The sequence below is a fragment of the Callorhinus ursinus genome, unplaced genomic scaffold, assembly GCF_003265705.2.
Source record: "Callorhinus ursinus isolate GAN/ISIS: 27379988/994484 unplaced genomic scaffold, GSC_fseal_2.0 scaffold25, whole genome shotgun sequence".
Classification (NCBI taxonomy): domain Eukaryota; kingdom Metazoa; phylum Chordata; class Mammalia; order Carnivora; family Otariidae; genus Callorhinus; species Callorhinus ursinus.
Window position 1 is genome coordinate 36,844,939 of NW_027397087.1, and position 27,528 is coordinate 36,872,466.

The 27,528-nt window shown below is 42.5% G+C and overlaps 1 protein-coding gene and 1 pseudogene across 2 annotated transcripts in view; both read right to left on the reverse strand.

Annotated features, from left to right (window-relative positions):
* The window catches only part of ADPGK (ADP dependent glucokinase), a 32,240-nt gene extending 7,285 nt beyond the window's left edge, over nt 1–24,955 (reverse strand). Inside the window, exons 1-4 of one of the 2 annotated variants that reach the window (XM_025884353.2) lie at nt 24,656–24,955; nt 18,583–18,808; nt 15,296–15,358; nt 1,994–2,114 (exon numbers count right to left, since the gene is read on the reverse strand). In XM_025884353.2, the coding sequence (XP_025740138.2) occupies nt 1,994–2,114; nt 15,296–15,358; nt 18,583–18,808; nt 24,656–24,948 (703 nt within the window). In that variant the 5' untranslated portion in view covers nt 24,949–24,955. The remainder of the gene's footprint in view (nt 1–1,993; nt 2,115–15,295; nt 15,359–18,582; nt 18,809–24,655) is intronic. The other variant, XM_025884352.2, reaches the window with a different exon arrangement.
* A 1,340-nt stretch (nt 24,956–26,295) lies between these two features.
* On the reverse strand, nt 26,296–26,372 carry LOC141370079 (U4 spliceosomal RNA; annotated as a pseudogene).
* Between the last annotated feature and the right edge of the window lie 1,156 nt (nt 26,373–27,528).

Genomic DNA, 27,528 nt, shown 5'->3' on the forward strand with positions numbered 1-27,528 from the left:
CACACGGCATTCAAAGTAAACGAATTTCCTCAGGGAAAGAGTGGGAGAGGCGAAATAAATAGGCCTCTGTGAGGCAAAGACGAGGAGGGAAGTGGAGAGCTGCTCCCTGGCTGTTCCCAGAGGACATAGGACTGACGGAACGGCCCGAGAAGCAAACCGAATGGAATGCAGACAGGGCGAGCCTGGAACCCCAATGGCCCCCTGTTCTCACAGAGCTCAGAATGCGTTTCTCTGAGTGATCCCTTCTCTCAATTTACCGTCCTGCCTTCGGCCACTAGGTAAGCAACACCTATGTGTGACTCAGTGGGTCCCCAGCCCAAAGCCTGAAAACAAGCTTCTCTGGGCAAGTCCGGCAGGGGAAAAGGAGGAAACCATTGGTGACAAATCCTCTTTGGGAATTTATTCAACTAAATATGAGAGAAGCTGGAGATGGATTTCTGTGAAGACAAGTGATCCGAGGGCTTCTGCCACCAAACTAGCTTCCCTCCAAGGGTCAGTGAAAATTTAACTTCCCATAAAGTTTCATGGGAGGTCCTGCTTTGTACTAACAAAATAAGGCATATAGAAAAGAAAAACTAAAGTGTGGGGTTTAGAAACCCCAGGATGGAGACAGTCTCCTTTCAAGATAAGCTGTGCCGTCTGCTTACCTCCACACGAGGCACAGCGGTCAAATCCAACAGCAAAATCTGGTTGAAGAGAGCAGTCTCTCCACCCTGCAGTCACCAGGGAAGCTGATAGGAACCAGGAAGGTCCCCAGGTCATGAGGTGAGCACCAGCAGGGTGCCAGGGAGAGGAATCTGGAACTGGCAGCAGCAGCACCTCCAAGGCACATCTTTAGCTCCTCTAGACCCTTCCTGTCAACAGTCTGGTTCATGCCTTTCACTGAAGGAGCTCCCAGTACCTCTAAGCCCTTGCCACAATCTTCAGGCAGTAAGAACTATCTATTCTGAGTTTCTGAGAAACTCAAAACTTGCGTATAATTAAATGTGAACTGCCTACTGCAACCTTCTGTCCATAACGTCCAGGCCTAGCCCTTCCTAACTTCCTGATTCCAAGAAGCACCCAAAAGAGAACCAGAGACAAACAATTCCTTTTCTGCACCTGGAGAAAAACATAATTTTCAAGAAGCACTCTATTTTCTATCTCACATTAATTACTCTAGTAGGTGAGGTTCTCTTAATCGACTTGGAAGCAGTTCACTGAAGCCTATTAAAGTAGTGCTTTAAGGGACCAATTAGTCTGTTTAGATGCTTGAGTCTTTAACTTGAGTTAATGATGTGTTCAGTCAGAAATTCAAGAGTCTGAGTTCTGAGCAGAGGAAAGAGACAACAGCAAATATGCAGATTAAATAAACAGAGTTAAAATATGTTTTGGTATTTAGGATTCTGTAAGAGTCAGAACTGTAGTCTCTGTGACACACAAAGTCTACTGGGAGTGACGCCGGATGGGCTGGATTTGGACTGATGAACACTGGAATGTTATATAATGGGAAATAATGTAAAGTGTTGCTAAATACAAACACTTCCACACCCAAGGGAAAATAAAAGGCTTCAAAGGAAGTTTGCCAGAGGCCTGGAATCCACCCTAACAGCTTGGAACAGTTGGCCAGAAAAGCCTAGGGCAGAATCCAGCACAGTGTTGTACAGATGTTACCTGCCCTTCTCTTTCTTTAGTAATAAAGAAAAACTTGGAATATGTGTGTTTAAAAACATTTTCATTTTTATTCAAGATGCCAGTTTTCCTACAGCCTAATTTCTCTTGGGTTCAGGTCAGTTCTGTTTGTAGATCTGGGAATTTTCCTCAGTGTTATAATACTCTCTGTTCTCGAGATAATGGCATCAGCTCAGCAGAACCAAGAGGTCAGGCAATCTTCGTAAGGCAAGAAAGGGTCCTGCCAACTTACAAAGATCAATTTCGAGCACAGTCACACCCCAGTCTGACAACACATAATCCCCTGTACAGTCTCACACCATGACTTACTCATTTCTCTCACCTGCTTGATATTCTAAAATAAGGTGGAACTCATCCACTTCCTGCAACGACTCTGGTGGAACAAATACATTATCATCAAGAAGTTCATGCAGCTTTGGACCAACCGGACCGCAAAGAAGAACCTGGAGATAAGATAGAAGAAATCTATTAGGAGATCTGTCCCTTTTCCCATAGAATCTATACAGTAACCAACAGGGACATCCAGGCCACTTCTATTCATTTCAACAAAAAACTGGAATCCAAATCTAATTTTAAAAGCTTTTGGTTTGGAGGTTATGTAGCAGAGGGGCTAGCAACCAGGGCTTGGGCCTCTGGAGGGAATGGCCACCAGAAATGAGGGGCTGACAAAGGACGCCAGTCACACCTGTTAGATACCCACGTAGCTGTGGACTCTCATACGCTCTGTAAGTGACTGAATGTTTGTGTCCTCCACATTCCTGTGTTGAAGCCTAACTGCGATGTGACAGTATTTGGAGATAGGGCTTTTAGGAGGTAATTAAGGTCAAATGAGGTTATATGGGTACGGTCCTAATCCAGGCGGATTGGTGGCCTCATAAGAAAAGGAGAAGGGAGAGCTAGATCTCTCTCTTTCCAACATACCCACTGAAGAAAGGCCATGTGAGGACACACCAGAAGGTAGCTGCAAGCCAGGAAAGAAGCCCTCACCAGAAACTGGACCCTGTTGGAACCTTGACCTTGGACTTGCCAGCCTCAGAATTGGGACAGAATAAATTTCTGTTGTTGAAGCCACCCAGCCTATGGCATTCTGTTATTATGGCTGTCGAAGCAAACTAAGACACACCCCACCCCCACTTTCTTTTCTTTACTCACTCATCCTATGTAGGCAAACAGATACAGCATGTTGTCTACTCAGAGCTGGCCGATGAAAACAATTCTGTTTGAATTTTATACAGTAGAGAAAAGGGCCTCAGAATCATAATATGGCCCTCTAATCAGAGGACCTAATTTGGGGGATCGGGCTCCCTATTATATTTGGCTGTTATGTGAGCAGGATAGCCTTCCAGACATGGGAATTAAAGACCACTTCAATTCAGCAAGTTGGGAGGCAGATGCTCTGAAACTTTCCCTAAACCTTTTCTTCAACTCCAACCTGGGACTCTCCCTGGCTATTCCTTCTAGAAGTCATTTCATATCTACTGCTGCTCCTGCCAGGCCAGCTCTGGACCCCTCTCACAGCCAGGCCGACGTGCTCAAAACCACCAAACAATGAGGGCTTGGACAGGGACGTCAAGGAAAGTCCACAGAGGTGATCAACACCACTTCAGATTTAATATGCCCCACCCAGAAACTTCAAAAGGCATTTTACTCGCTAATTAACTGCTTGCTTGTACAGCTACAACTTTACTTCTTTTCTCTAATTCTTGGACAGAACTTCAGCCTCCAAGATGAGAGATCACAGGCCAAATTTACCCTCCTGCCCAAAACAACAAAAATAGACAAAATATATGAAACAATGGTTTTTGCGACATTTGATCACAATAAAGGACAGTGGTCCCTAACAGGAAAAAAACCAAACTGAGTAAGACCTACAAATGCCACATCAAATTACCTTAAAGGATTGTTTCCAGATACACAAAATCTGAAAGAGTTCATCATCATTAGACCTGCACTATAAGAAAGGTTAAAAGAAATCCTTCAGGCACAACTTAAATGATACCAGATGGAAATAAGGATCTAAACAAAGGAATGAGGAGCACCAGAAAAGGTAACTCTGGATAAGTATATAAGATCTTTTTCTTATTATTTAAATCTTTTTAAAAGATAATCAACTGTTTAAAGAGCAATATTAACAACACAGGATGAGGTTTATAATATACACGGAAGTAAACCATATGACAACAACACTAAAGACCAGAGAAGAGAAATGGAAGCACCTATTTATTATAAAGTCCTTAGATTATACATTAGGTATGATATCACTGACAGCAGATCGTGATGGCTAAAAACGTACACTATAAATCTTAAAGCAACCACTGAAATAACAAAGAATTATAGCTAATAAGCCAGAAGATAATATGAAAGCATAGAAAATAATTCAAGAGTGCAGAAAAAGAGGAAAAAGGGAAGATAAAGAGGTGGGACAAAAAGAAAACAAAGAGCAAGATGTCAGACTTAAACCTAATCTATTAACAAATACATTAAGTGTAAATGGCCTAAACAGCCCAATTAAAGGAGACTGTCAAGGTGAATTAAAAAGCCCCAAATATATGTTGCCTCCAAGAAATATATTTATTAATTATGAAATCTATGTCACCATTTTATTTACTTTGCAACAGACTTGTATGTTGTTGTTTTTATCTGGACACATTTTATTATATTTTTTATTGAAGTAGAGTTGACACACAATGTTACATTAGTTTCAAGTGTACAATATAGCGATGCAACAAGTCTATATGTTACCTATGCTCACCACAGGTGTAGCTGCCAACACTGTAACAATACCACTGACTACAATTCCCTCTGCTGTACCTTTCACTCCCATGACCTTTTCATTCCACAACTGGAGGCCTGTACTTCCCACTCCCCTTCACCCATTTTGCCCATCCTCCCACTGCCCAAGGAATACATTTTAAATATAAAGACACCAATAGGTTAAAACAGAAAAATGGAAAAAGATATTTCACACTAACGCTAATCAAAAGAAAGCTACAATGGCAACTGTAACCAAAACAAATTTCAGAGCAAATATTATGAAATGATTTTCTTTATCCCTGGCAATGATAAAGAGGTCAATTCATGAAGAGGATACAGCAATCATAAATAGTTAGGTATACACTTAATGACAGGGCTTAAAAATACATGAAGCATAAAGTTACAGAACTGTTAAGGAACAGATAAATCTATAACTATAGATGAGGATGTTAACACTTGCCTCTCAATAACTGATAGATCAAACAGACACAAAATCAGTAAGAATACAGAAGACCTAAACAACACTACCAACCAACTTGGCCTGACATTTATGAAATATTCCATCCAACAACAGAATATAATTCTCCCTCTTCCTCTGCCCTCCCCCTCCCCCTATTCTCCCTGGCACCCATGCTCTCTCAGATAAATAAAATCTTAAAAAAAAAAAACAAAAAGACAAAAAAAACTTTACTAAGATAGACCATATTCTATCAAAACTAATGAAATTTAACAGGATCAAGAGCAGCATATTCTCTGACCACAATGTAATTAAAATAGAAATCATTAAAAGAGGGCGCCTGGGTGACTCAGTCGATTAAGCATCTGCTCAGGTCATGATCCTGGGGTCCTGGGATCGAGTCCCTCATCGGGCTCCCTGCTCTGCAGGGAGTCTGCTTCTCCCTCTGCCCCTCCTCCCACTCATTCTCTCAATCTCTCTCTCAAATAAATAAATAAAAATCTTAAAAAAAAAATCACTAGCAGAAAGATATCTGGAAACACCCCCAAGTATTTAGAAATGAGCTCATACACTTATAAATAGTTCACGGATGGGCTAACAAATAGCCCATCTCAAGAAATCACAGGGTTATTAGAAAGCACTTTGAATTGAATGAAAAGAAAACTATAATATATCAAAATCTGTGGGATGCAGCTAAAGAAGTACTTAAGGGGAAATTTATAGCACTAAACTAAACACCTAGATCAGAAAATAAAGTCTCAAATCAATGACCTCAGCTTCTACCTTAAACTAGAAAAAGAAGAGCAAGTTAAACAACATGAACAAAACTAATGAAATACAAAAGAGAAAAATCAGTGAAACCTAAAGGTCATTATTTGTTGAAAAGATCAGTAAAACTGATTAAGCAAACCGATCGAAGAAAAAAAAAAGATCACAAGGGGAAGTTGCAGAGAGGAAAGATCCTGAGTCCATCTCCTCCCACAGACACACTGAGGCTGCAACAACATAAAGAGTAACTCTCTCTGAGAACAACCTGAAGATTAGCAGAACAACTCTTCCACATTAAAGACATAAAGAAAAAGACATACTGAGAAGGGCAGAAGTGACAGACACACACAGTCTGGTCGGGATCCAAACCCCCGGCGTCCTGACCCACAAGTAGGAGGGATATCACAGGTGTGGAGGTCCTCCCTGAGGAGTGAGGGGTTCAAATCATACACTGGGCACGCCCTGCCCTAGGGATCTGCACCGGAAGGAGAAGCCTCTATAATGTCTGGCTTTGAAAATCAGTGGGGCTTAACTCTACGGGAACAAGAGGGTTATAGGAGATTGACACTTCACTACTAAAGGGCTTACGCAGAATCTAACTCACGCCAAGACCCAGTGCAGACGCAGCAGTTTGAAAAGCACCTGGGCCATAGAAGAGATCTGACTAACTTTAGGATGTGTGCTGAAGGGACAGGGATCTGCAGGAACTTTCTCTGTGAATAGAAGCATTAGCAGGTACCATTTTTTGCCCTCCTTCAGCCCAGCTGGCCTGACACTAGGAAACAAAAGTTCTAGCATTTTCTATCTACTTCACCACCACTGCTCACCCTGCTCCTGCATTTCCCTGTAGACCTGCTCTGCCCGACCTGCCCACCCGGGCAGGTACCCCCTCCAAAGTGGTTCTTACCCCACCACACCTCTCCAAGGTGACTCCTGCCCCAGGAAGGGGCAGGCCAGCCCCAACCACCAGTACCCCTGCAGCAGCCACAGCCTCTGAGCTAGCCAGGCAAACCGAACCACCAACGTGCCTACAGCACTTGCAGCCCAGACATAACAGATGGATACGTGCAGCCCACACAGGTGACACTCCAGAAGTGCCTCTGCTTGACCAGGGGTGACTGCACTTCTGGGCCCCAAAGGATACCTTCTACACAAGGCCAGCACCTTCAAGACCAGAAGATATGAATGAGCTACCAAATACGTAGGAACAAACAGAGAGACCGACAAAATGAGACAGAGAAATATGTTTCCAAGAAAGACCTCAGAAAAAAAAACTAAATAAAACAGAGAAAAGCAATCTACCTGATAAAGAGTTCAATGTAATTAATGGTCATAGAGACGTTCACTGAACTTGAGAGTGGATGAACTCAGTGCAAACTTCAACAAAGAGACAGAAAATATAAAAAGAACTAATCAGAGTTGAGCAATAACTGCAATGAAAAATACACGAGAGGGAATCAACAGCAGACTGGAGGATGCAGAAGAATGGATCAGTGCTCTGGAAGGCAGGTAGTAGAAACCATCCAAGCTGAACAGCAAAAAGAAGGAAGAAGAAAAAAAAAATGAGGAGAGATGAAGGGAACCTCTGGGACAATATCAGGCAAAATAACATTAGCATTATAGGGGTCTCAGAAGAAGAGAAAAAGGGACAGAAAGCTTATTTGAAGACATAACAGCTGAAAACTTCAACCTGGGGGAGGAAACAGACAGCCAGGTCCAGGAAGCACAGACAGCCCCAAACAAGATGAAGCCAAGCTTAAAAGCAGCAGGAGAAAAACAGTTAATTATGCACACAGGAACACCTATAAGACTACTGGCTGATTTTTCAGCAGAAACTCTGCAAGCCAGAAAGGAGTCCTATGATATATTCAAAGTGCTGAAAGGAAAACACCTACGATCAAAGATACCAAGGATACAGTACCCTGCAGAACTGTCATTCAGAACTGAAGAAATGATAGTTTCCCAAACAAAAGTTAAAAGGAGTTCACTACCACTAAACTGACCTTATTAAGAAATATTAAAAAGACTTTTTTAAGCAGAAATGAAGAGGCCATAACTAGAAGAAAATTATGAAAGAAAAAAATCTCTATTGGTAAAAGCAAACATATAGTAAAGGTAGTAGATAAGTCACTCATAAAGTTAGTGTGAAGGTTAAAAGACAAGAGTAAAATCAACTAAATCTATAATAACTAGTTAAGAGACACACAAAATTTTAAAAAATGTAAAATATGATTCCAAATACATAAAACATGGGGTGGAAGGAGTAAAAACATAGTGCTTTTAAAATGTGTCCAACCATCAATTTAAAATAGACTGCTATATACGGGATGTTATACACAAACCTCATGGTAACTGCAAACCAAAAACCTACAACAGATACACAAAAAATAAAGGAATCCAAGCACAACACTAAAGCCATCAAGTCACAAGGCAAGAGAGGAAAAGAACAGAGAATAACTACAAAAACAACCAGAAAACAATTAACAAAATCGCAATAAGTACATACCTATCAATAATTACTTTATTTTTTTTTAAAGATTTTATTTATTTATTTGAGAGAGAATGAGAGAGAGAGAGCACGAGAGGGAAGAGGGTCAGAGGGAGAAGCAGACTCCCTGCTGAGCAGGGAGCCCGATGCGGGACTCGATCCCAGGACTCCAGGATCATGACCTGAGCCGAAGGCAGTCGCTTAACCAACTGAGCCACCCAGGCGCCCTCAATAATTACTTTAAATGTAAATGCACTAAATGCTCCAATCAAAAGACACAAGGGTGAAAGAATGGATGAAAACACTGGAACTTGCTGCCTACAAGAGACTCACTTCAGACCTAAAGATAAATACAAACTGAAAGTGAAGGAATGAAAAAAAGATATTCCATGCAAATGGAAACAAAAAAGCTGGAGTAGTAATATTAAATGAGACAAAATAGACTTTAAAACGAAGACTATCATGAGCCAAAGAAGGGCATTACATAATGATAAAGAGGTCAATCCCAGAAGTGGATTTAACAATTGTAAATACCTACGCATCCAACATAGGAGACCTAAATATATAAAGCAAATATTAACAGACATAAAGGGAGAAATTGACAGTAATACAATAACAGTAGGGGATTTTAACACCCCATTTACATCAACGGATAGATCACCCAGACCAAAAATCAATAAGGAAAGTGGCTTTGAATGACAAGTTAGACCAGGTGGACTTAACAGATATATACAGAATATTCCACCTAAAAATAGCGGAATACACATTCTTTTCAAGTGCATATGGAACATTCTCCAGGATAATTCATATGTTAGGCCACAAAACAAATCTCAATAAATTTAAGAAGACCAAAATCATATCAAGCGGGGCACCTGGATGGCTCAGTCGTTAAGCGTCTGCCTTCGGCTCGGGTCATGATCCCAGAGCCCTGGGATCGAGCCCCGCATCGGGCTCCCTGCTTGGTGGGAAGCCTGCTTCTCCCTCTCCCACTCCCCCTGCTTGTGTTCCCTCTCTCACTGTGTTTCTCTCTGTCAAGTAAATAAATAAAATCTTAAAAAAAAAAAAATCATATCAAGCATCTTTTTAGACTACAGTGATATGATAACTGGAAATCCATTCCAAGAAAAAAAGTGGAAAAAAGCAAACTATGTGGAAACAAAACAACATGTTATTAAACAACCAATGGGTCAACAAAGAAATCAGAGAAAATTAAAAAAATACCTTGAGACGAATGAAAACAGAAACAGTATTTTAAAATCTTTGGGGCACAGCAAAAGCAGTTCTAAGAAGGAAGTTTATAGCAATACAGCCTATGTCAAGAAATAAGAAAAACCTCAAATAAGCAATTTAACTGTGACCTAAAGGAACCAGAAAAAGGATAACAAACAAAACCCAAAACAGAAGAAAGGAAATGATACCAAAGAGTAGAGCAGAAATAAATGAAATAGAGACTAACAGAACAAAAGAAAAGATCAATGAAACTAAGGGTTAGTTCTCTGAAAAGTCAAAAGTGATACACTTTTAGCCAGAGTCATCAAGGAAAAAAGAGGGGACTGTCTACAAACTAGAAGAAATGGACAAATTCTAGAAACTGTCTTCCAAGAGTGAAACAGGAAGAAACAGAAAGCCTGAACAGACCAATTAAATCAGTAATCAAAAAACTTCCAACAAACAAAAGTCCAAGATCAGATGACTTCACAGGTGAATTCTACCAAACATTTAAAGAACAGTTATAACCTCTTTCTCAAACTATTAAAAAGAGAGACAGAGAAAGGAACGTGTCCAAATTAATTCTACCAGGCTAACACTACCCTGATACCAAAACCAGACAAAGACACTACAAAAACTGAAAATTACAGGTCAATATCACTGATGAACACAGATGCAAAAATCCTCAACAAAATATTAACAAACTGCATTTCAAATACATTAAAAAGATCATTCAGACCTCGCCTCAGCAATCAGACAACAAAAAGAAATAAAAGGCAACCAAATTGGCAAGGAAGAAGTCAAATTGAGGTTTGCTGGGGGACGTGGGCAGAGGGATGGGCTAAATGGGTGATGGGTATTAGGAAGGCACTTGTGAGGAGCACTGGGTGTTGTAAAGAAGTGATGACTCACAGAATTCTACTACTGAAACTAATATTACACTATATGTTAACTAACTGGAACTTAAATAAAAACAACTAGGAATGATGGATAAAACAAAATGAAAAAAGAAAACAACAACAATAAAATTTCAAATGTGCATGTTCTGGCAAGATCGGCAGAAATCCTGACTCTAGAAAAAAGCAAGAATCTAGACATTAAAAAAAAAAATCATTCACCACAACCAAGTGGGATGCAAGAATGGTTTAATTTTGGCAAACTAATCAATGTGATACACCACATTAACAAAATGAAGGCTAAAAATCATATGATCATCAACAGATGCAAAAAAAAAGCATTTGACAAAATATAAAAACTTTCAACAAAATGGGTATAGAGAAAACATAACTCATCATAATTAAGGCCATCATATATGACAAACCCACAGCTAACATCATACTCAATGGATCAGGAACAAGAGAAGGAAGCAGCTCTCTCAACTTTTATTCAACATAGTACTGGAAGTCCCAGCCACAGCAATCAGAGAGGAAAGAAATAGAAGGCACCTAGACTGTCAAGAAGAACTAAAACAGTCACTATTTGCAGATGACATAATACTGTATTTAGAAAACACCAAAGACTCCACCAAAAAACTGTGGGATCTAATAAATGAATTCAGTAAAGTCGCAGTACACAAAGTAAATAACAAAAATCTGTTGCATTCTATATGGTAACAAACTGACAGAAAAAGAAATTAAGAAAAAAAATCCCATTTACAATTGCATTAAAAAGAGTAAAATGTTGGGATGCCTGGGTGGCTCAGTCGGTTAAGCGTCTGCCTTCGGCTCAGGTCATGATCCCAGGGTCCTGTATCGGGCTCCCTGCTCAGAGAGGAGCCTGCTTCTCCCCCTGCCTACTGCTCCCCCTGCCTACTGCTCCCCCTGCTGTGCTCTTTCTCTCTCTCTCTGACAAATAAATAAATAAATAAAATGTTAAAAAGACACTGATGAAAGAAATCAAAGACACAAATAAATGCAAAGATATACCATACTCATGGACTGGAAAAATTAATATTGTTAAAATGTCCATACAACTCAAAGCAATCTACAGATTCAATGCAATCCCTATTGAAATACCAATAACATGTTTTCATAGAACTAGAACAAATAATGCTAAAATTTATATGGAACCAGAAAAGACCCTGAATAGCTAAAGCAATCTTGAGAAAGAGTAACAAAGCTGGAGGCTCACATTCCCAGACTTCAGGCTACACTACACAATACTATTTTAAGTGAAACAGTATGGTATTGGCATAAAAAAGATCAATGGAACAGAATAGAGAGCCCAGAAATAAACCCATGGTCAATTAATACATGGTCAATTAATCTATGACAAAGGAGGAAAGAATATACAATGGGGAGAAGACAGATTCTTCAACAAATTAGTTGAGAAAACTGGACATCTACATGCAAAAGAATGGAACTGGGTCACCTTCTTATATCATACCCAAAAGTAAACTCAAAATGGATTACATTTAGGTCTTCTAAATCTAAGTTCTGAAACCATAAAACTCCTGAAACAGATAGTAAGCTCTTGGACATCAGTCTTTGCAATATTTTTTTTGATTTGTCTCCTCAGTCAAGGGCAACAAAAGCAAAAATAAACAACTGGGACTACATCAATCTAAAAAGTTTTGCATAGCAAGGAAATCATCAACAGACTGAAAAGACAACTTAATGAATGGGCGATATCTGCAAATGATGTATCTGATCAAGGGTTAATACCCAAAATATGTAAGAAACTCATACACCTTACACCAAAAAAACAATCTGACTTAAAAAATGGGCAGAGGACTGGAAGAGACATTTTTTCCAAAGAAAACATACAGATGCCCAACAGACACATGAAAAGATGCTCAACATCACTAATCATCAGGGAAATGCAACACAAACCAAAACCACAGTGAGAGATCATCTCATGCCTTTCAGAAAGGCCAGTATCAAAAGAACAAGAAATAACAAGCATTGATGAGTATATAAAGGAACCACTGTGGACCACTGACAGGAATGTAACAATTTGGTGCAACCACTGTGGAAAACAGTAGAGAGGTTCCTCAAAAAATTAAAAATAGAAATACCGTATGATCCAGCACATCTACCTCTGGTTATTTACCCAAAGAAAATGAAAACACTAATTCTAAAAGATACAGTTATGGGATGCCTGGATGGCTCAATTGGTTAAGCATCCAACTCTTGATTTCAGTTCAGGTCTTGATCTCAGGGTCATGAGTTCAAGCCCTTTGTTTGCTGGGCATGGAGCCTACTTACAAAAAAAAAAAAAAGATATATGTACCCCTATGTTCACTGCAGCATTATTTACAACAGCTAAGATACGGAAGCAGTCTAAATACCCACTGACAGATGAATGGTTAAAGAAGATTTGGTGTATATATATAATAGAATATTACTCAGCTATAAAAAAGAATGAAACCTTGCCATCTAAAACAACATGGATGGGCCTACAGGATATTATGCTAAGTGAATTTGGTTTTACTTCTATGTGGAATCTGAAAAACAAAACATATGAACAAACAAAACAAAATTCCTAAATAGAACGAACTCATGGCTGCCAGAGGGGAGGGAAGGGTGGTAGAGGGATGGGCAAAATAGGTAAAGGGAATTAAAGGGTACAAACTTCCAGTTAAAAATAAGTCATGGGGATGGAAAGCATAGGAAATATAGTAGAAAATATTATATCTTCGTATGGTGACAGATGATAACTATACTTATCATGGCAATCATTCTGTAATGTATGTAAATGTCAAATCACTACGTTGTACATCTGGAAGTAATATAATAGGGCGCCTGGGTGGCTCAGTTGGTTGAGCGACTGCCTTTGGCTCAGGTCATGATTCTGGAGTCCCTGGATAGAGTCCCGCATCGGGCTCCCTGCTTGGCAGGGAGTCTGCTTCTCCCTCTGACCCTCCCCCCTCTCATGTGCTCGCTCTCTCTCTCTCTCTCTCTCTCTCGCTTTCAAATAAATAAATAAATAAATAAATCTTTGAAAGTAATATAATATTCTGTGTCAACTGTACTTGAATTTAAAAAAGTGAACTTTCTAGAAAAAAGAGACTATAAATTATCAATATCAAGAATGAGAGATAATATCACTACAGATTCTACACATCTTAAAAGGATGAGAGTATTACAATTAATTTTATGCCAATAAATTCAACAATTTAGATGACATGGACAAATTCCTTGAAAGATAAAACTGTCAAGGCCCACTCAAGAAATACAGAATCTGAATTTCTCTGTATCTATTAAAGAAATCAAATTTGTTGTTAAAAACCTTCCCACATCAAAAACTCCAGGCCTAGAGGGTTTCGCTGGTGAATACTACAAACATTTAAGGAAGGTATCATACCAATTCTACACAAACTCTTTAAAAAATATTGAAATATTTCCCAACTCATTCTTTAAGGTATTACCCCGATACCAAAACCAGGCAGACACACAAGGAAAATACAGACCTCATGGAAACTGATGCAAATTTATTTTTATTACTTTTTAAAGATTTTATTTATTTGACAGAGAGACAGTGAGAGAGGGAACACAAACAGGGTAAGTGTGACAGGGAGAAACAGGCTTCCCACTGAGGGGCTCGATCCCAGGGCCCTGGGATCATGACCTGAGCCAAAGGCAGATGCTTAACGACTGAGCCACTCAGGTGCAAAATTTTGTAAACCGAATCCATCGACATAAAAAAGGAAAATACATCCGACCCAGGTGAGGTTTACTCTAAGGATACAGGTTGGTTTAACATTTGAAAACAAATGTTAATTACCACATATCAAACTGAAATATGAAAACCATTCAATATGCATTTTTTCCTCCTCAAACAGCTGGTTATCTATCTGTATTTCTGGGTATCGCTGGGGTTTTGATTCTGTGCCCCTGACCCATATTTCTATTTTCAGGCTGGTTCCCCCAAACTTGAGGACTATTCATGGGTCCCCCCCCGTCATCGGTAGCCACATCTATTTTGCACTTCTCAAGTTTGTTTACTCTGGAATCATCTTTGTCAAGTCTATCTTCTTTGTCCTCACATATGGTCCAGCACCAAGTGATTCCATCTTATTTCATTTTTTTGAGGGAGAGCGCATGCACATGCATGTGCATGGTGGGAACAGGGGAGAGGGAGAAATCTCAAGCAGTTTCCATGCTCAGCACAGAGCCCAACATAGGGCTCCATCCCATGACCCTGAGCGGAAGTCTAGAGTCAGACGCTCAACCAACTGAGCCACCCAGGTGCCCCTCAAATGATTCCATTTTTAGTAGGCTTTAGATATATCTGTTTCTCCCCTTCTGGCTGCTCTAATCCAAACCTTAATCATTTTACAGTAGGAAAAGAGCAATAACCTCCTTGCTGGCCTCTCCCCTCAAACCTATTCAACTTATAGCAGAGAACCTTCTTACTCACATGTTATTTTGAACAGAGCAGTAATTTTTAATTGTTTAAACCAAATGGTTTAAGACTTGAAGACACCCCCCTACTCACCTCCACCTAGAGGCCTTCATTTCCTAACACTCTGGATCTAGGCTCATCAATACCGCCAACTATGTTTTCTCTCATCACTGTGTGTTCCCCAGTCCTAGGTACTGATTCCACAGCCCACATCCTCTCAACTGTCATGTGATATAGTATTTAAGAATGTGGGTGCCAGAGTCCTAGGTTAGAATAGTTCCATTTCTGATCAGCTATGACCGTCTGTATCCCTCAAGCTTCATGTGGAAAGCTAGACAATTATAGTACAAACCACAGCACCAACTGGCCTCAGCTGTGGCTAGGAGTAACTGAGATAATCTATGTAAAGCACTGTCCCGCACATAGTAAGCCCTGAGGAAGCATTAGCTATTACTACTGTCCCACTATTACTATATTGCATCCGAACAAGAGACCTAGGGTCTGGCACACAGGTGGTCCATAAGATGAATATTTATTCTTGCTCCCAAAATTATTCAAACACTAGTGAAAGACACAGGTTTTAATCTGGGAATTTGACCTACCTTTAAATCTGAGTTGGTTGCAAATTTCTGTCCAATTAAAGCTGCATTTCCTCCTACATAGTGCTGTAAGATAGTTCAAAGTTATTAGACAGTATTTTAGCAAACCATGTTACCCCAAGCTTAGTAATTTTTTAATTTATTGAATTTATAGTCTTTTTTTTTTTCCAAAAAATTTTGAGGCTGCTTTACAACAATGACACACAGATAAGGTTTTAACAAAATCATTAACCACGTAGGTTAAGAGACAATGATTTTTAAACAAAGGTGAAAAAAACCAAATATGCTAACCATGAAAATTAGTATAACTGCCTTAACTGTAGTTCAAATCTGGCCTTGAGCTTTCAGGAAGCCAGAAGAGATAAAGGAAACATGAAAAATGTGGACAGATCCTATCTTCTGTGCCACAGTCCTACTAAAACGAGTGTATGCTTGTGTTGCTCTCCTCCTAAAAATCATTCAATAGATACGACAATGAACTAAACTCCAACTTGTAAGTGAGGCACACAGGCCTTTCCTTATCTGCTCCCCACCCCCCTGCCCTCTACCCTCCTCTCCTGCGCCTCCCTCCCACGCCATGCCTGCAGCTCTCTGAGCCTGTCTTCCCGTCTTTGTGCTTTGAGCACATGCTGTTCCTCTCTTCCAGATGCCAGGCCCTTCTCATGCCCTGGGAAATCCCCGCTTCCTTCTCAAGAGTCAGCTGCACGCACCTCTTCTGCCATGCCTGCTGTCCCCCTTTCCCCACTGCCACCTCAGCCTCCACAGCTGCCCTCCCAGACAGGATTACAGATTCCTCGCTACCCCTATACTCGAGCCTCCGCTAAAGCCCTTGTCCACTTGGGCTACTGTCATCTGGGTACATGACCAGCTCCCTCAGGGCTGTCTTCTTATAGTAAGTGCTCAGTGGATGTTTGTTGCTAAATTTTTGAGAAAGATGTGTTAGAAAATACAAAGGCTTTCCTGGGAGCAAGTCTAAGTATAATGGGTCCTAATGTAGAACGATGTCTCCTGAACACTGCCTCTTTCAGCTGCAGACCCGGTGCTGGAGAGGCAGACGATTCAAGGCTGGCATTCCATGTTGCTGACTAAGGATGGATCCATGTGTTTTGGACACCTGACAAGTAGGAGATAAGGCTGATGCTCCATTATGAAAACTGAGAAGCCTAATCAATACTCTTGCCCAGATGGAATGCCACCATCTCACCTTCCAGTCCTTGGCTGTATGCAGAGGCACAGACTAAACAATTCAATTCTAGATTCTAGACATTGCTTTCATCCTAAGCTTTGTGATGACCAATCTCCAGATTCAGGTAAATAGTAACCACTTCCCATAGGTAAATTTAAAGCTTTCCGTATATAGGCTAAAATTTGGTCTTTTCACACGTTAGCATGAATTTTTATTTGACTATTATGGCCAGAAAAATTTACTAAAAATCTTGGGGAAAAATATTAAGATTCCATGAAGTGGATTTTGATTTTTCATGAAAGTTATTGACTACTGTTTTATCAATCTGCTTACAGTTTAAGGGAGTTTGAAAAGATACCAGATGAAGTGTCGCCCTCATGGAAGGTAAGGAGAGCATTTTAGGTCTCATAATTTTAAGAAATAACTTGGACAATCAAAAAGGTAGGTGAAGTCTTTATAGAAAAAACTTTTTCTTTTTTTTGCATTATGAAACAAAAAGCAGGATCAAGGCAGAAGAGAACAGAAATTGAATTAGTGGTTCAAATACTATGATCACAAAGACTTTTAGCAGCAGACTTATGTTAGAACTATCGAGATTCTTTCATAAGAGATCAGAATCTCACTAGTGAGCTCAGCTATAAAAATGACTGCAGCTGACATTTTAACAGCTTGCTGTCTGCTTTACAAACTCGGCTGGGTAACGCCCGTGCCCACTTCTAATGTTCAAATGGGAAGCTTCAAAAGCAAAAAGAACTTTACCTTGAAAGTTCTCAAAATAAAAGTGGTCATAAAGAATGGCCTGTGAAAAGTACCAATTAAAAATGGCATTAAGAGCTTCCCTAGCAAGAACCACATCCAGACTGGGGGTGACTAGCCAAGGGAAGATTTTAGGTGAGTAGGAAGAACTGGGTGGTGGAGAGACACTGCAATAAACAATCAAAATTCAGTGTCAAGAGGCGGGAGGGCACGTGTAGCAGCAGGTATGTTGGGGTGATGGGGTGATGAGGTGATGGCCTGGGGTCTCCAGGCCCAGCACTGCCTCTTACGCCATGTGAACCTCAAGGACGTATCTGGACCATGTGGGCCTCAAGGCCTTGTTTATGATCACCGTGTGAGCTTGGGGACCCCTAGGTCTGACAGGCTCTACCCTGTAGGCCGGGGGTCCTCAAAACAAGGTCCTCAGAACAAGAGCATCAATGTAACCAGGAAACTTCCCAGAAGGGAAGTAAATTCTCCAGTCCCCATCCTACAACTACTGAATCAGAAACTTTGGGAGCAGGGCCCAGGAATCTGTTACAATAGCTGCCCCCCTGACAAATGACTCTGTGTTTCAGGTCTGAGAACCACTGATCTAGACCAGTGCTTCTCAAACAACGTGATTTTGCTTCTCTCCTCTTCCTAGCCCTGGAAACAACTGACCATATCTGGAGACATTTTTTAACTGTCACAACTAGGGAAGGAGGGGAGTGCTACTGTCTGATCCAGTGGGTAGATGCGAGAGATGCTGCTGAACATCTCCCCCTGTGCAGGACAGCCCCTACAACAAAGAATTACCCAACTCAAAGCATCCGTAATGTTGAGGTAAGGAACCTGGTTCTGGACCACCAGAGCAGAGGGGAGGATCCAGGACTCCCTTGCCCAAAGGGAGCAAAAGCTAAATCTAGTGCTCTGTGTGTTTGGCCTTATTCTGCTCAGGAAGGACTCAGCCACATTACAATTATTCCATGTTATCAGCCACAAGCAATATCCAAACAAGAGTAGGCATCTTTCCCTCCTTTAACTTGGGTAATATGAAAAAAGAGCAATTTGATGGATGAACTAGAACCAAAATTTCAGTAACTATGCTTCATAAATGTTGGCTGAATTGAACTGACTAGAAACAGCGGAGTTAATGGAAGTTTAGATACACAGTTTGACAGAGAGGGAAAACACTGCAGAACTGGATTCCCAACAATCACCCTCCAGAGAGACTGGAGGAAAAGTTGCTTGGTTGCTTTTAGGAACCTTACAAAAAGCTATCTTTCCCACCTTATTATCAGTTTAATATCTGATATGTCCTCTATCCCACCTTATCTTAAATTTACTGCTGGTGAACCAAACAGACCTGGGCTCCCGGGAGCTCTGATGCAATCTGGGCAATGTCATGAAAAGCTTCCTTATCGCTGAAGAAGCGCTCAGCTGCAGCTCCCTTCCCCATGAAGTGAACGAAAGCTTCTTCCAGATCATTCCTTGAATGCAGAATGGTGTGATCTTTCCCATTCCCAGGACTCCGGCCAAGTGCCTGCAAGAGCTTCACCCCTGAGAGCACTACATCCACACAGGCATTGACTCTGGAAGGAAGGAGGAAAGAGTGTGAAAGAAAAAGGAGAAGCACCAGGGCAGCTACTTTGCATTAACAACAGAGAAATGTTTCCAGGAACTGTATCCAAACAGAAAAACCAAGGAAGCAGATCTGAAGTCTGAACTGGGAAATAAATAGCATATAGCGGAAGGAAGATTCCTTTATTTGGACATAAGTCTTAGGATGAGAACATAGGACTCTTTCCAACAGGTTGGCAAACTTTTTTTTTTCTTAAAGATTTATTTATTTGTGAGAGAGAGAAAGAAAATGAGAGAGACAGAGAGAGACACGCTGAGCAAGGAGCCCGATATGGGACTTGATCCCAGGACTCTGGGATCATGACCTGAGCTGAAGGCAGATACTTAACCAACTGAGCTGCCAGGCATCCCCAGCATGGCAAGCTTTTACGCTAGCTATAAAGAGAAAACAGGTGCTCAGCATTTCAGAACAAAGCTATCATGATAACACAAATACAGCATTTCTGAGAAAATGTTGGCAAAGCCACACTGTATGGATTCCTCCTGGCTTTGTGACTTGGGCAAGTCACTTTAATTTCCGGGTCTCAATTTCCTCATTTATAAAAGGGTGTAATATGGGTGTTTGACTCATAGAGCTGTTTTGAAGATTAAGTTAATATATACTTAGGAACACTGCTTGGTGCAAAGTAAGCAAAATATAAGTTTTGGTCAAAAGCCAAATATCAGATACCTTCCCTCCAAAGACACATTAGGATGGTGGTAAGATACACTAAATACCTAATGTCTAAATAACTCCTGGCTGAAACTCTTCAAGAGTTAAGTGGTGCCTTAAAGACTGAGGACCACCTGCAGTCTGGTAACAATTCATCACTTGGCAGGTGTTCACTGGACCAATCCATGAGACCTTTTTAAAGGGCTTGTAAGAAGCCAATGCTGCACCACCTGGTTGGCTCTACAGAATCAAATTATAAAGCACTGTGGTTGTCTGGCACTGCCTCTCTACGGTGTGCACAGAAAAGTTCTGGTTTATATTTTTAATGTTATTTTGCTAAAAGCCATCCCTTAAAAGAGAAGGGTCAAATAATCTGGGTACCTAGAGGTGGACTTCCTGCCCCCCACCCCACAGTCACCTTTATTCCTGCCTCTGCCTACTGGGGATGTCATTCTTGCCAATGGGGCTAGATGACCACACAGGCAGCTAAAAGCCTCTGAGAAGGTCAAGGCTCACAGCAGGCCAATAAACAACTCCTGGTGATAAGGATGGCTAGGCTTCCAGGGTAATTCTGAGCAGATTTGAAAGCAGAAAGTATACCCATCAATAAAGAAGGCCCAAAGATTGGATTCTAGTGTAGAATACAGCTACAATGTTTCCCTTCTAGTCTCTTAAAAAAAAAAAATCTCCTCATCTGGAAATTAACACATGAATTCATTAATGGTGGTAAATTCTAAAAGGAATGAAATTGGGCAAGGGAGAGGAATTTTATTTTTCACTAGATGGATTTCTGATTTTTATAAGCATGTATTACTTTTATAATTAAAAAACAATATAATTTTTAACAGGTTCGTATGGAGGCTAGACATCATTGACATCACTCAAGCGAGGTTTACAAGGGCAAGGAAGAGACACATCTCTCCTAGTGACACAAACTGTACCATCATAAGAATTCTTTAATTTTTCCCCTATGGATCCCATGCTTTTAAAAAAGATTTTTGCCCACCAAACAGCATTTAAATATTCAAATTTTCTTATTGTTTTAAAAGAAAGATATTAAATACTCCTAGAGTATGTGTGCATACTCTAAAGGCATAATCTAAGAGTTACTATGCTTTTCTGTGCATAAAACACATTGACATTCATGTGGCAGGTGCTTAATGATGTTTAAAGTACATTCCTTTCACAGCCCTACTGATCATAAACCAAGCATACCTTTTAAACTGGTCTTTAAATTCCACCTCATACAGGGTGTTCCTTAGTTCTTCTACTGGATGTAATATTAGATGTCTAAAGAGTAGACTCTTAATAGGAATACTCTCCCTGGCTCTCAGATTCAAGTAGGTTCCCAAGTTTCAGACAGTGCAAGTCTGGACAGTGAGAGACACTATTTCCACCCAACAGCCCTATCTAGAAAATGTTTCCCAATGGATCTGGGTCCTGAGTCTGGACAGCAAAAGTTCGGACACTGAGGGATGCCCACATCTGAAAACAGTAGCTTGCACAAACACATCGTCTTCATCTCCAGTGATATGCTAAGATCCTGAACAGGGTCTGGTTCTTTAAAGATGAGAATGGAGGAAATTTGCAAAAGTTATGAAACAAAACAAAACCCCAAAACCCCCCATAACCAAAAGGAACAACGTTCAACATGTTTTGCAACACAAGACAAAACCCAACAGAACTAATTTTGAGTTAAAAATATGTACCTACCATAAGAATATTTTCCACCCCCCCACTTCATCATGTCATGAATACCAAGGGAAAAAAATCTTACAAAGGAAAAAATTTTATTCAGTAGTTTTTAATAATAAAAAGATCACTAAACATCTACATGCCAGATACTGAACTAAGTACCTCTTGATGTGCTTTCTAGTTATACTTTAACCAGAGCAAGAATCTTCCTCTGCTCTTACCTCAATTCAATAGCATCCAGGAATGTAAACAAGCACATTACCTATGGTGCTTTATTCTCAGAGGAATTAAAGGGAGGGAGGGAGAGAGCAAAAGAACCAGAAGACAAAATTATGCTCATTTGACGTTAGGCAGAATTTCACAGTAGAGTAATAAATGTCTAACAGAGGGGCGCCTGGGTGGCTCAGTCATTAAACATCTGCCTTTGGCTCAGGTCATGATCCCAGGGTCCTCTGCTCAGCGGGAAGCCTGCTTCTCCCTCTCCCACTCCCCCTGCTCGTGTTCCCTCTCTTGCTGTCTCTCTCTCTCAAATAAATAAAATCTTAAAAAAAAAATGTATAAAAGATTTTGAGTTTGGAGAAAACGAAGACACAGGTGATATAACTGGAAAATAAAGCAATGCTGAATGTCCAAACAACAGGAAGGGCTGGAAGGGTAGGGGAGCCTGGGCTTCCAGGCCTACTGCCAAGACTCTTGGGGGGTGGGGGAAGGGGCACAGTTCCCCTTCTAGATTGCAAGTTCTTTAAAAGCAAGGATGGTGGTTCTCATCACCTCCCTTCTGCTTCATTATCTGTAAAATGTTTCCTTAGCTTCTTCCTAGCTTTTTAACACTATACCTGAGATATTGCAATAGGTAATCATAATCACCATAAGATGCAGAACTGCAGAGAAGAGAAATCCAAAGGGGCAGGGGCAGTGGTCCCTGGGCTGAACTCTGGATGGCGCTCTGGACAGAGAAAGAAACCTGGTATTTATGAAGCACTGAATATAAGGCAGGCATTTTCAGACAGGCCACACCAATTTGCAAAACGCGGTAAGATAGGGAAGTAGTCACACTGCTTTCAGCTGAGAAAAGTTGAAGCTGGGGGTTGACTACCATTCCAAAGGCCACAACTGGAAAAGCCTAAATTCAAACCCAGATTTCTCTGATACTAAAGCTCTCACAGGGAGCATGCACAAGCAAAGAGGCGAATGAAGGGATTCACTTTTTGTCTGGGTACAATAAGAATGTTGATCTAGTTAGAATGGAGAGTTAAACAGAGGAGTAGAGTAAGGTAGGTTTCAAAGGTCAGGGTGAAGCCAGGTATTGGGGAATGAACACGAGGTTCATCATTCACCCAATGAGTCTTTGGCACCAGAATCCAATTTTGAAGCAGGGGAGGTGTTAGAAAGAAATGGTAGTGGGCTCCTATCCTTTATTTCTCTGGTTCCTTTCCAGCAGCCCCTTACACACTGGTGTCTCCCAGAACCCCACCCTTTCCACTTACCTTCTTTTCTTGTTCTCCTCTGGTGTGATCCCATACACTCTCTGACCTCGACCTAACTATTGGCATCTTCAAAGCCTGTAAGCCTGCTCCTCAATATGCTCCTAAACTTCAGCCTATCAGCTGATAGCTCAGCTTCTAACAACCTTAAGTAGGTAGATACAAATATTGTCATCCAGTTTTTATAGAAGCTTAGAAGTATTGATTGGCCCAAGATTACACAGCTGTGAAGTACCAGAGGCACAAGGTAAGCCTGTTCCTGTCTCTGTGTTCATGCCACATTGTTGCTGTAAGGGAGATTAAGAAAAAGGAAAAAGATTGTGTTGGAGGATAGCAGGTTAGATTTCAGAGGGGCGCAGCGTACCTGCTTGTGGGATTTCAAATGAAGCTGGTATTCTGTCATGCCAGCTGGAACACTAATAATGAATATATCTGTTTTCAACAAATGAGGCCAGGACCTTGCTTCACCCATTTCTGCATCCTCAGAACCTAGCACAGACTTGACACATACCCTGTAGTTGCTGATATTTGCTGAATCTGCATAAAGCCAGGGAGGACACTTAAAAAACTGATAGGGAGGGGCGCCTGGGTGGCTCAGTCCGTTAAGCATCTGACTCTTGATTTCAGCTGAGGTCATGATCTCAGGGTCATGAGACCGAACCCCATGTTGGGCTCTGCACTCAGTGTGGACTCTGCTTGAGATTCTCTCTCTGCCTCCCCGCCCCCAACTCGGGCCCCCCCAACTTGCACCTGTGCACTCTCAAAATAATAAAATCTTAAAAAAAAAAAAGAACCGGAACTGATAAGGAAGTGGGTGAAAGGGCTTAAACTTGAAAGAAGAGGCAAAAGGAGATACATCTCAAGAAACAATATGCTGATTTAAAAAAAAGTACTATGAGGTGCCTGGCCGGCTCCGTACATGAAGCATTCGACTCTTGACCTCAGGGTCAAATCTGAGGCCCACATTGGATGTAGAGATTACTTAAAATAAATATTAAAAAAAATACTAACATTTGCCTGCTCTTTACAGAAGACGCGATTCAAGATTACACAATTATTTTGTTTAATCTTCAGGATAACTTTGCTCTGCCTTACCCTTGCCCCAGTACTCACAAAAACTAGCAGAGTACTTTGTAGAAGGTCTGCTTTTGTATGGTGCTTCTGAGCTGAGGGCAAGATAAGTTGAACTGAGACAGGGTTTAAAGTTAGTGTGCAGGGAACAATGAGGAATACAAAGAAAGGAGGCACTGTGAGTGGGAGAAGTGTAAATATGCAATGTCACTGAAGTCAGGGGAAGAAAAGAGTTTCAAGGAGAAGGGCAAGTTTAGCTGGTGGAAGAACTGCAGGGAGTTGACAACGAAGACTAAAAAAAGACAGCTGAATTGGAAAATCAACAAGTCATCAGTGAGCTTTGAGAGTAGTTTCAGTATAGTGGTGGTCTCCCAGACTATGGTATTAAGGAAGGGGAAACAAGAGAGATAAAGTTGGTAGCTAAAGCACTGAGGTCACTCCTCAGTGACCATGCCACTCACTCAAGAAGTTCAGAAGAGGAGAATGCTGTCAAATTGGTTGCCGCAAAAACGCAGTCGCCAAAAGAGCTGAAACAGGAATGAAGGAGACTGGCACACGAGGGTGTTAGGCTGCGCGGGATCTGCAAGAGATTATTAGGCTGGTCCTACCGAGATGAGAGAAGGGCGCAGAGACCAGGCAAGAGGAAAAAGCAGTATGCTGAGTCCTTGCAGCAGTGACGAAGAGGGCTGGTCCCAGACATCCGACGCTTCTCGCCAAGGAGGCAGCGTGGACACGGGCGCCTAGGTGCCTCCCGGGGGACGTCTGGGAACCCGTTTCCGCGCGGTTCTACCTCCTAGCTCCCCAGCAGCCCGAACTCCGCCAAGGCGGCGCTCGGAGGCCCGGAGCACCCGCACCTCCTGGAGAGACCCAGAGACGCAGGCCCCGCAGGCACTCACCCCACGGCCACGCGGCGCCAACGCCGGGCCGGCCGTACGATGAGCGCGTCCCAGGCGGCCGCCAAGCGGCCCTCAGGGGAGCCGGGTTCCGGAGGCGCGGGAGCCAGCTGTAGCGAGCTCCACAGCGAGCGCAGCGCCGAGCCGGGCAGCTGCGGCTCCAGCAGGAGGACACAGCCCACCGCCAGCGCCAGGAAGCCGGCGTACGCAGAGCCGCGCCACAGCGCCATGGGGACGGAGGCGCCGCAGCCGCCAGCCCGCTCCTTTCCCGGCCCGCGCCTCTTCCGTCTCGGCATGCGCCAACGTCGACACGCGCCACGTCACGCCGGCGCGCCACGGCCCCCAAGGGGCGGGCTGGGGGCGGGGCTCTGCGCCGCTCCCCGGGTTCCCGTGAGGGAGCCCGGGGGGCGCGGTTGCACCGCCCTGGGGGAGGTGGGACAAAGGCCAGAACGCGGAACCGGGCCTGGGCGCCCTCCCGGGACTCCAGCCGGACCCCACCAGAGGTGCGAGGGTACGTTTGTTTAACCCGTACGACGGAACGGACGGATTATGAAGAAGCAGGCCAGCCTCACGCGAATCTTTGAGCCGTCAATGTCCGCATTTGGGCAGCGCCTCCAGTTGCTCGGAGGAGCACCAGTCACACTCCCCCTCTTTTAATTCGTCCCTCCGCGAGTGTGTCCATCCTCCACCGCTGGCTTAAGTCTTCCTCTTTCTCCCCGGGGGAGTTAGCTCAGACGGCAGCCACGCCGCAGCGAGCCCCTAGGGCACGCGAGGCGGGAGGATTCCGCTCCCCTGGAGGGTAGCCGAGGCCTTCGGCCGCTCGAGGCCTGTGCCAAGACCGGAGACCCAGCAGTGAGCCCTCTCGCGGGACGACCGGAATCAGGCCTTAAAATAACCCTCTTGGGGGCGCTGTTCCCTTTAACAGTATCAGAAAAACGCACAAATGAACAGTCTTGTGTTACAGAGTTTATGGACTTGGGTTAAGAAACACTGGTTTCTCCTCTTTTCCGTTGGTGATAGGGCTTCAGCCTGGGCAGGCTCCGTCTTCCTCGTTGTGACCCTTCTGTGTATGAGCGTACCTTAAGAGCAGTAGAGGTAGGCTTGTTACCAGCTCCGTCTCAGCAGCCACTGTATACCGCCTATTCTTCCTTGGCCTATTCCTTTTTTTTTTTTTTTCCTAGTTCTGCTGGCTCCCTACCTTGGCTTTGTGTCCGATTTTCCACTGCCCCTGACCTTTGGACTTGGCAATGAAACTTTATTTCCCTAGCTTTGATCTTCGGTAGTAGGGTTGATTCCCCGCCCAGCCCCACATCACACACTTCCCCATCCTGGCCATCTACCTTCCCCTAGCTCACCCCACCCAGGTTACCTGATTATAGCCGCCTTTTCAAAGGAGATGTTGACACAGGAAGAGATTTGGGCAGCCATGTAAAAGAAAGAAGCCAAGGAGCCAATGAGATTTGTGTGGAGCCATCAAACTGTCTTCTCTGGAGTCGCCTTTCCCTTCTCTCTCCTCAAGTAGACATGTCAAATCAGTTCCTAGAGAAACTGCTCTCCCTCATGGCCCCCAGTGGGCAGGTTTCCCTGCCATCCCAGAGAGACTAAACAGCGCCTAACTCAAAAGCAGGGAATCCACCGATGCCAAAGAACACTTCTCAATTAACAATAATTGTGCCTTGGGTAAACCTCATCAGCTACAATACTGCCACCGCACAAAGCTTAGAGAATACTTCTATCGAGAATTTGGACCAGGAGTCAGGAGTCTGTTGCTAGTTTTTGTTTTTGTTTTTTCCTGGACCCACAAGATCACATAGGCTTGAAGGTCAGATAGAGTTAAGTATATTTCCAAGGTGAAGTTTTGGAGGAGCTCAGGAAGCTGAACTATGGGAGGTCTATGGAGCAGACAGGCCTAGAGAAACGGGAATGCTCCACACCAGAGCGATGTGGAGAGAAAGCTACCTGGGACCTTCCCTTCTGCTCCCGAGATAGCTGCTGAACTGCCAAAACACTTTCTTTGAACCTAATTCTTCTTCTGCTTTCTAGGCTTGCCAGAACTCCCCCCCCTGCCCCCTGCCACTCCCTCAGTTTTATTAAGATATAATTGACATATCAATTGACACATCAGTTATAACACTGTATAAGTTTACGGTGTCCAACATAATGATTTGATACATGTATATATTGCACAATGATTACCAGTTAGTTCACATCACTACCTCACAGTGACAAAATTTTTTCTTGTGATAAGAATATTTAAAATCTACTCTCTTAGAAACTTTAAAATATATGATACTAGAACTTTTGATTTAGCCACAGAGACAAAACAGCAGCCACTGGAACAAAACGGAAGTTTATTTCTCATGCGAAAGTCCGAATGGGGTGCTGGTACTGCTGCAGCAAACATGGCCCCATCTGCTCATTATCAAGGTTGCTCTGGGGTGCTTGCTGGTTGGTGGCTCAGTGTAGCTTTGTATTGTGGGTGGTGGCAGGGCTGGACAAAGGGCCCAGAGTCTGGACCTCAATTCCTCCTGAGAACAGCAGGAGCTGTAGGAAGATATCAGCTGCACTTGTGGGTCGTGGCAGAATCTGATGTGACTTCTGGTCACATACACAATCCTACGGGTCTTAATTCCTTCTCACTCCTCATCAGGGGCTCAGGGGCAAGCAGTCAGCTTTTTGGGTACTGCAGTCCCTCTTGAAATAATTCCTTAATGAAAAATAGTCATTTCAGATTCTGATCATTATCTTTTTAGATGTGGAATGCGTTGCAAGCTTACTGTTTTTCTAGAAGTCAGATTTCTGGGGGCAATTATACAAAAGAGCCCGGAGTGGGCAGCTGTGGCTCTATTCCCTAGGCTGAACAAGAGAAAAGATCT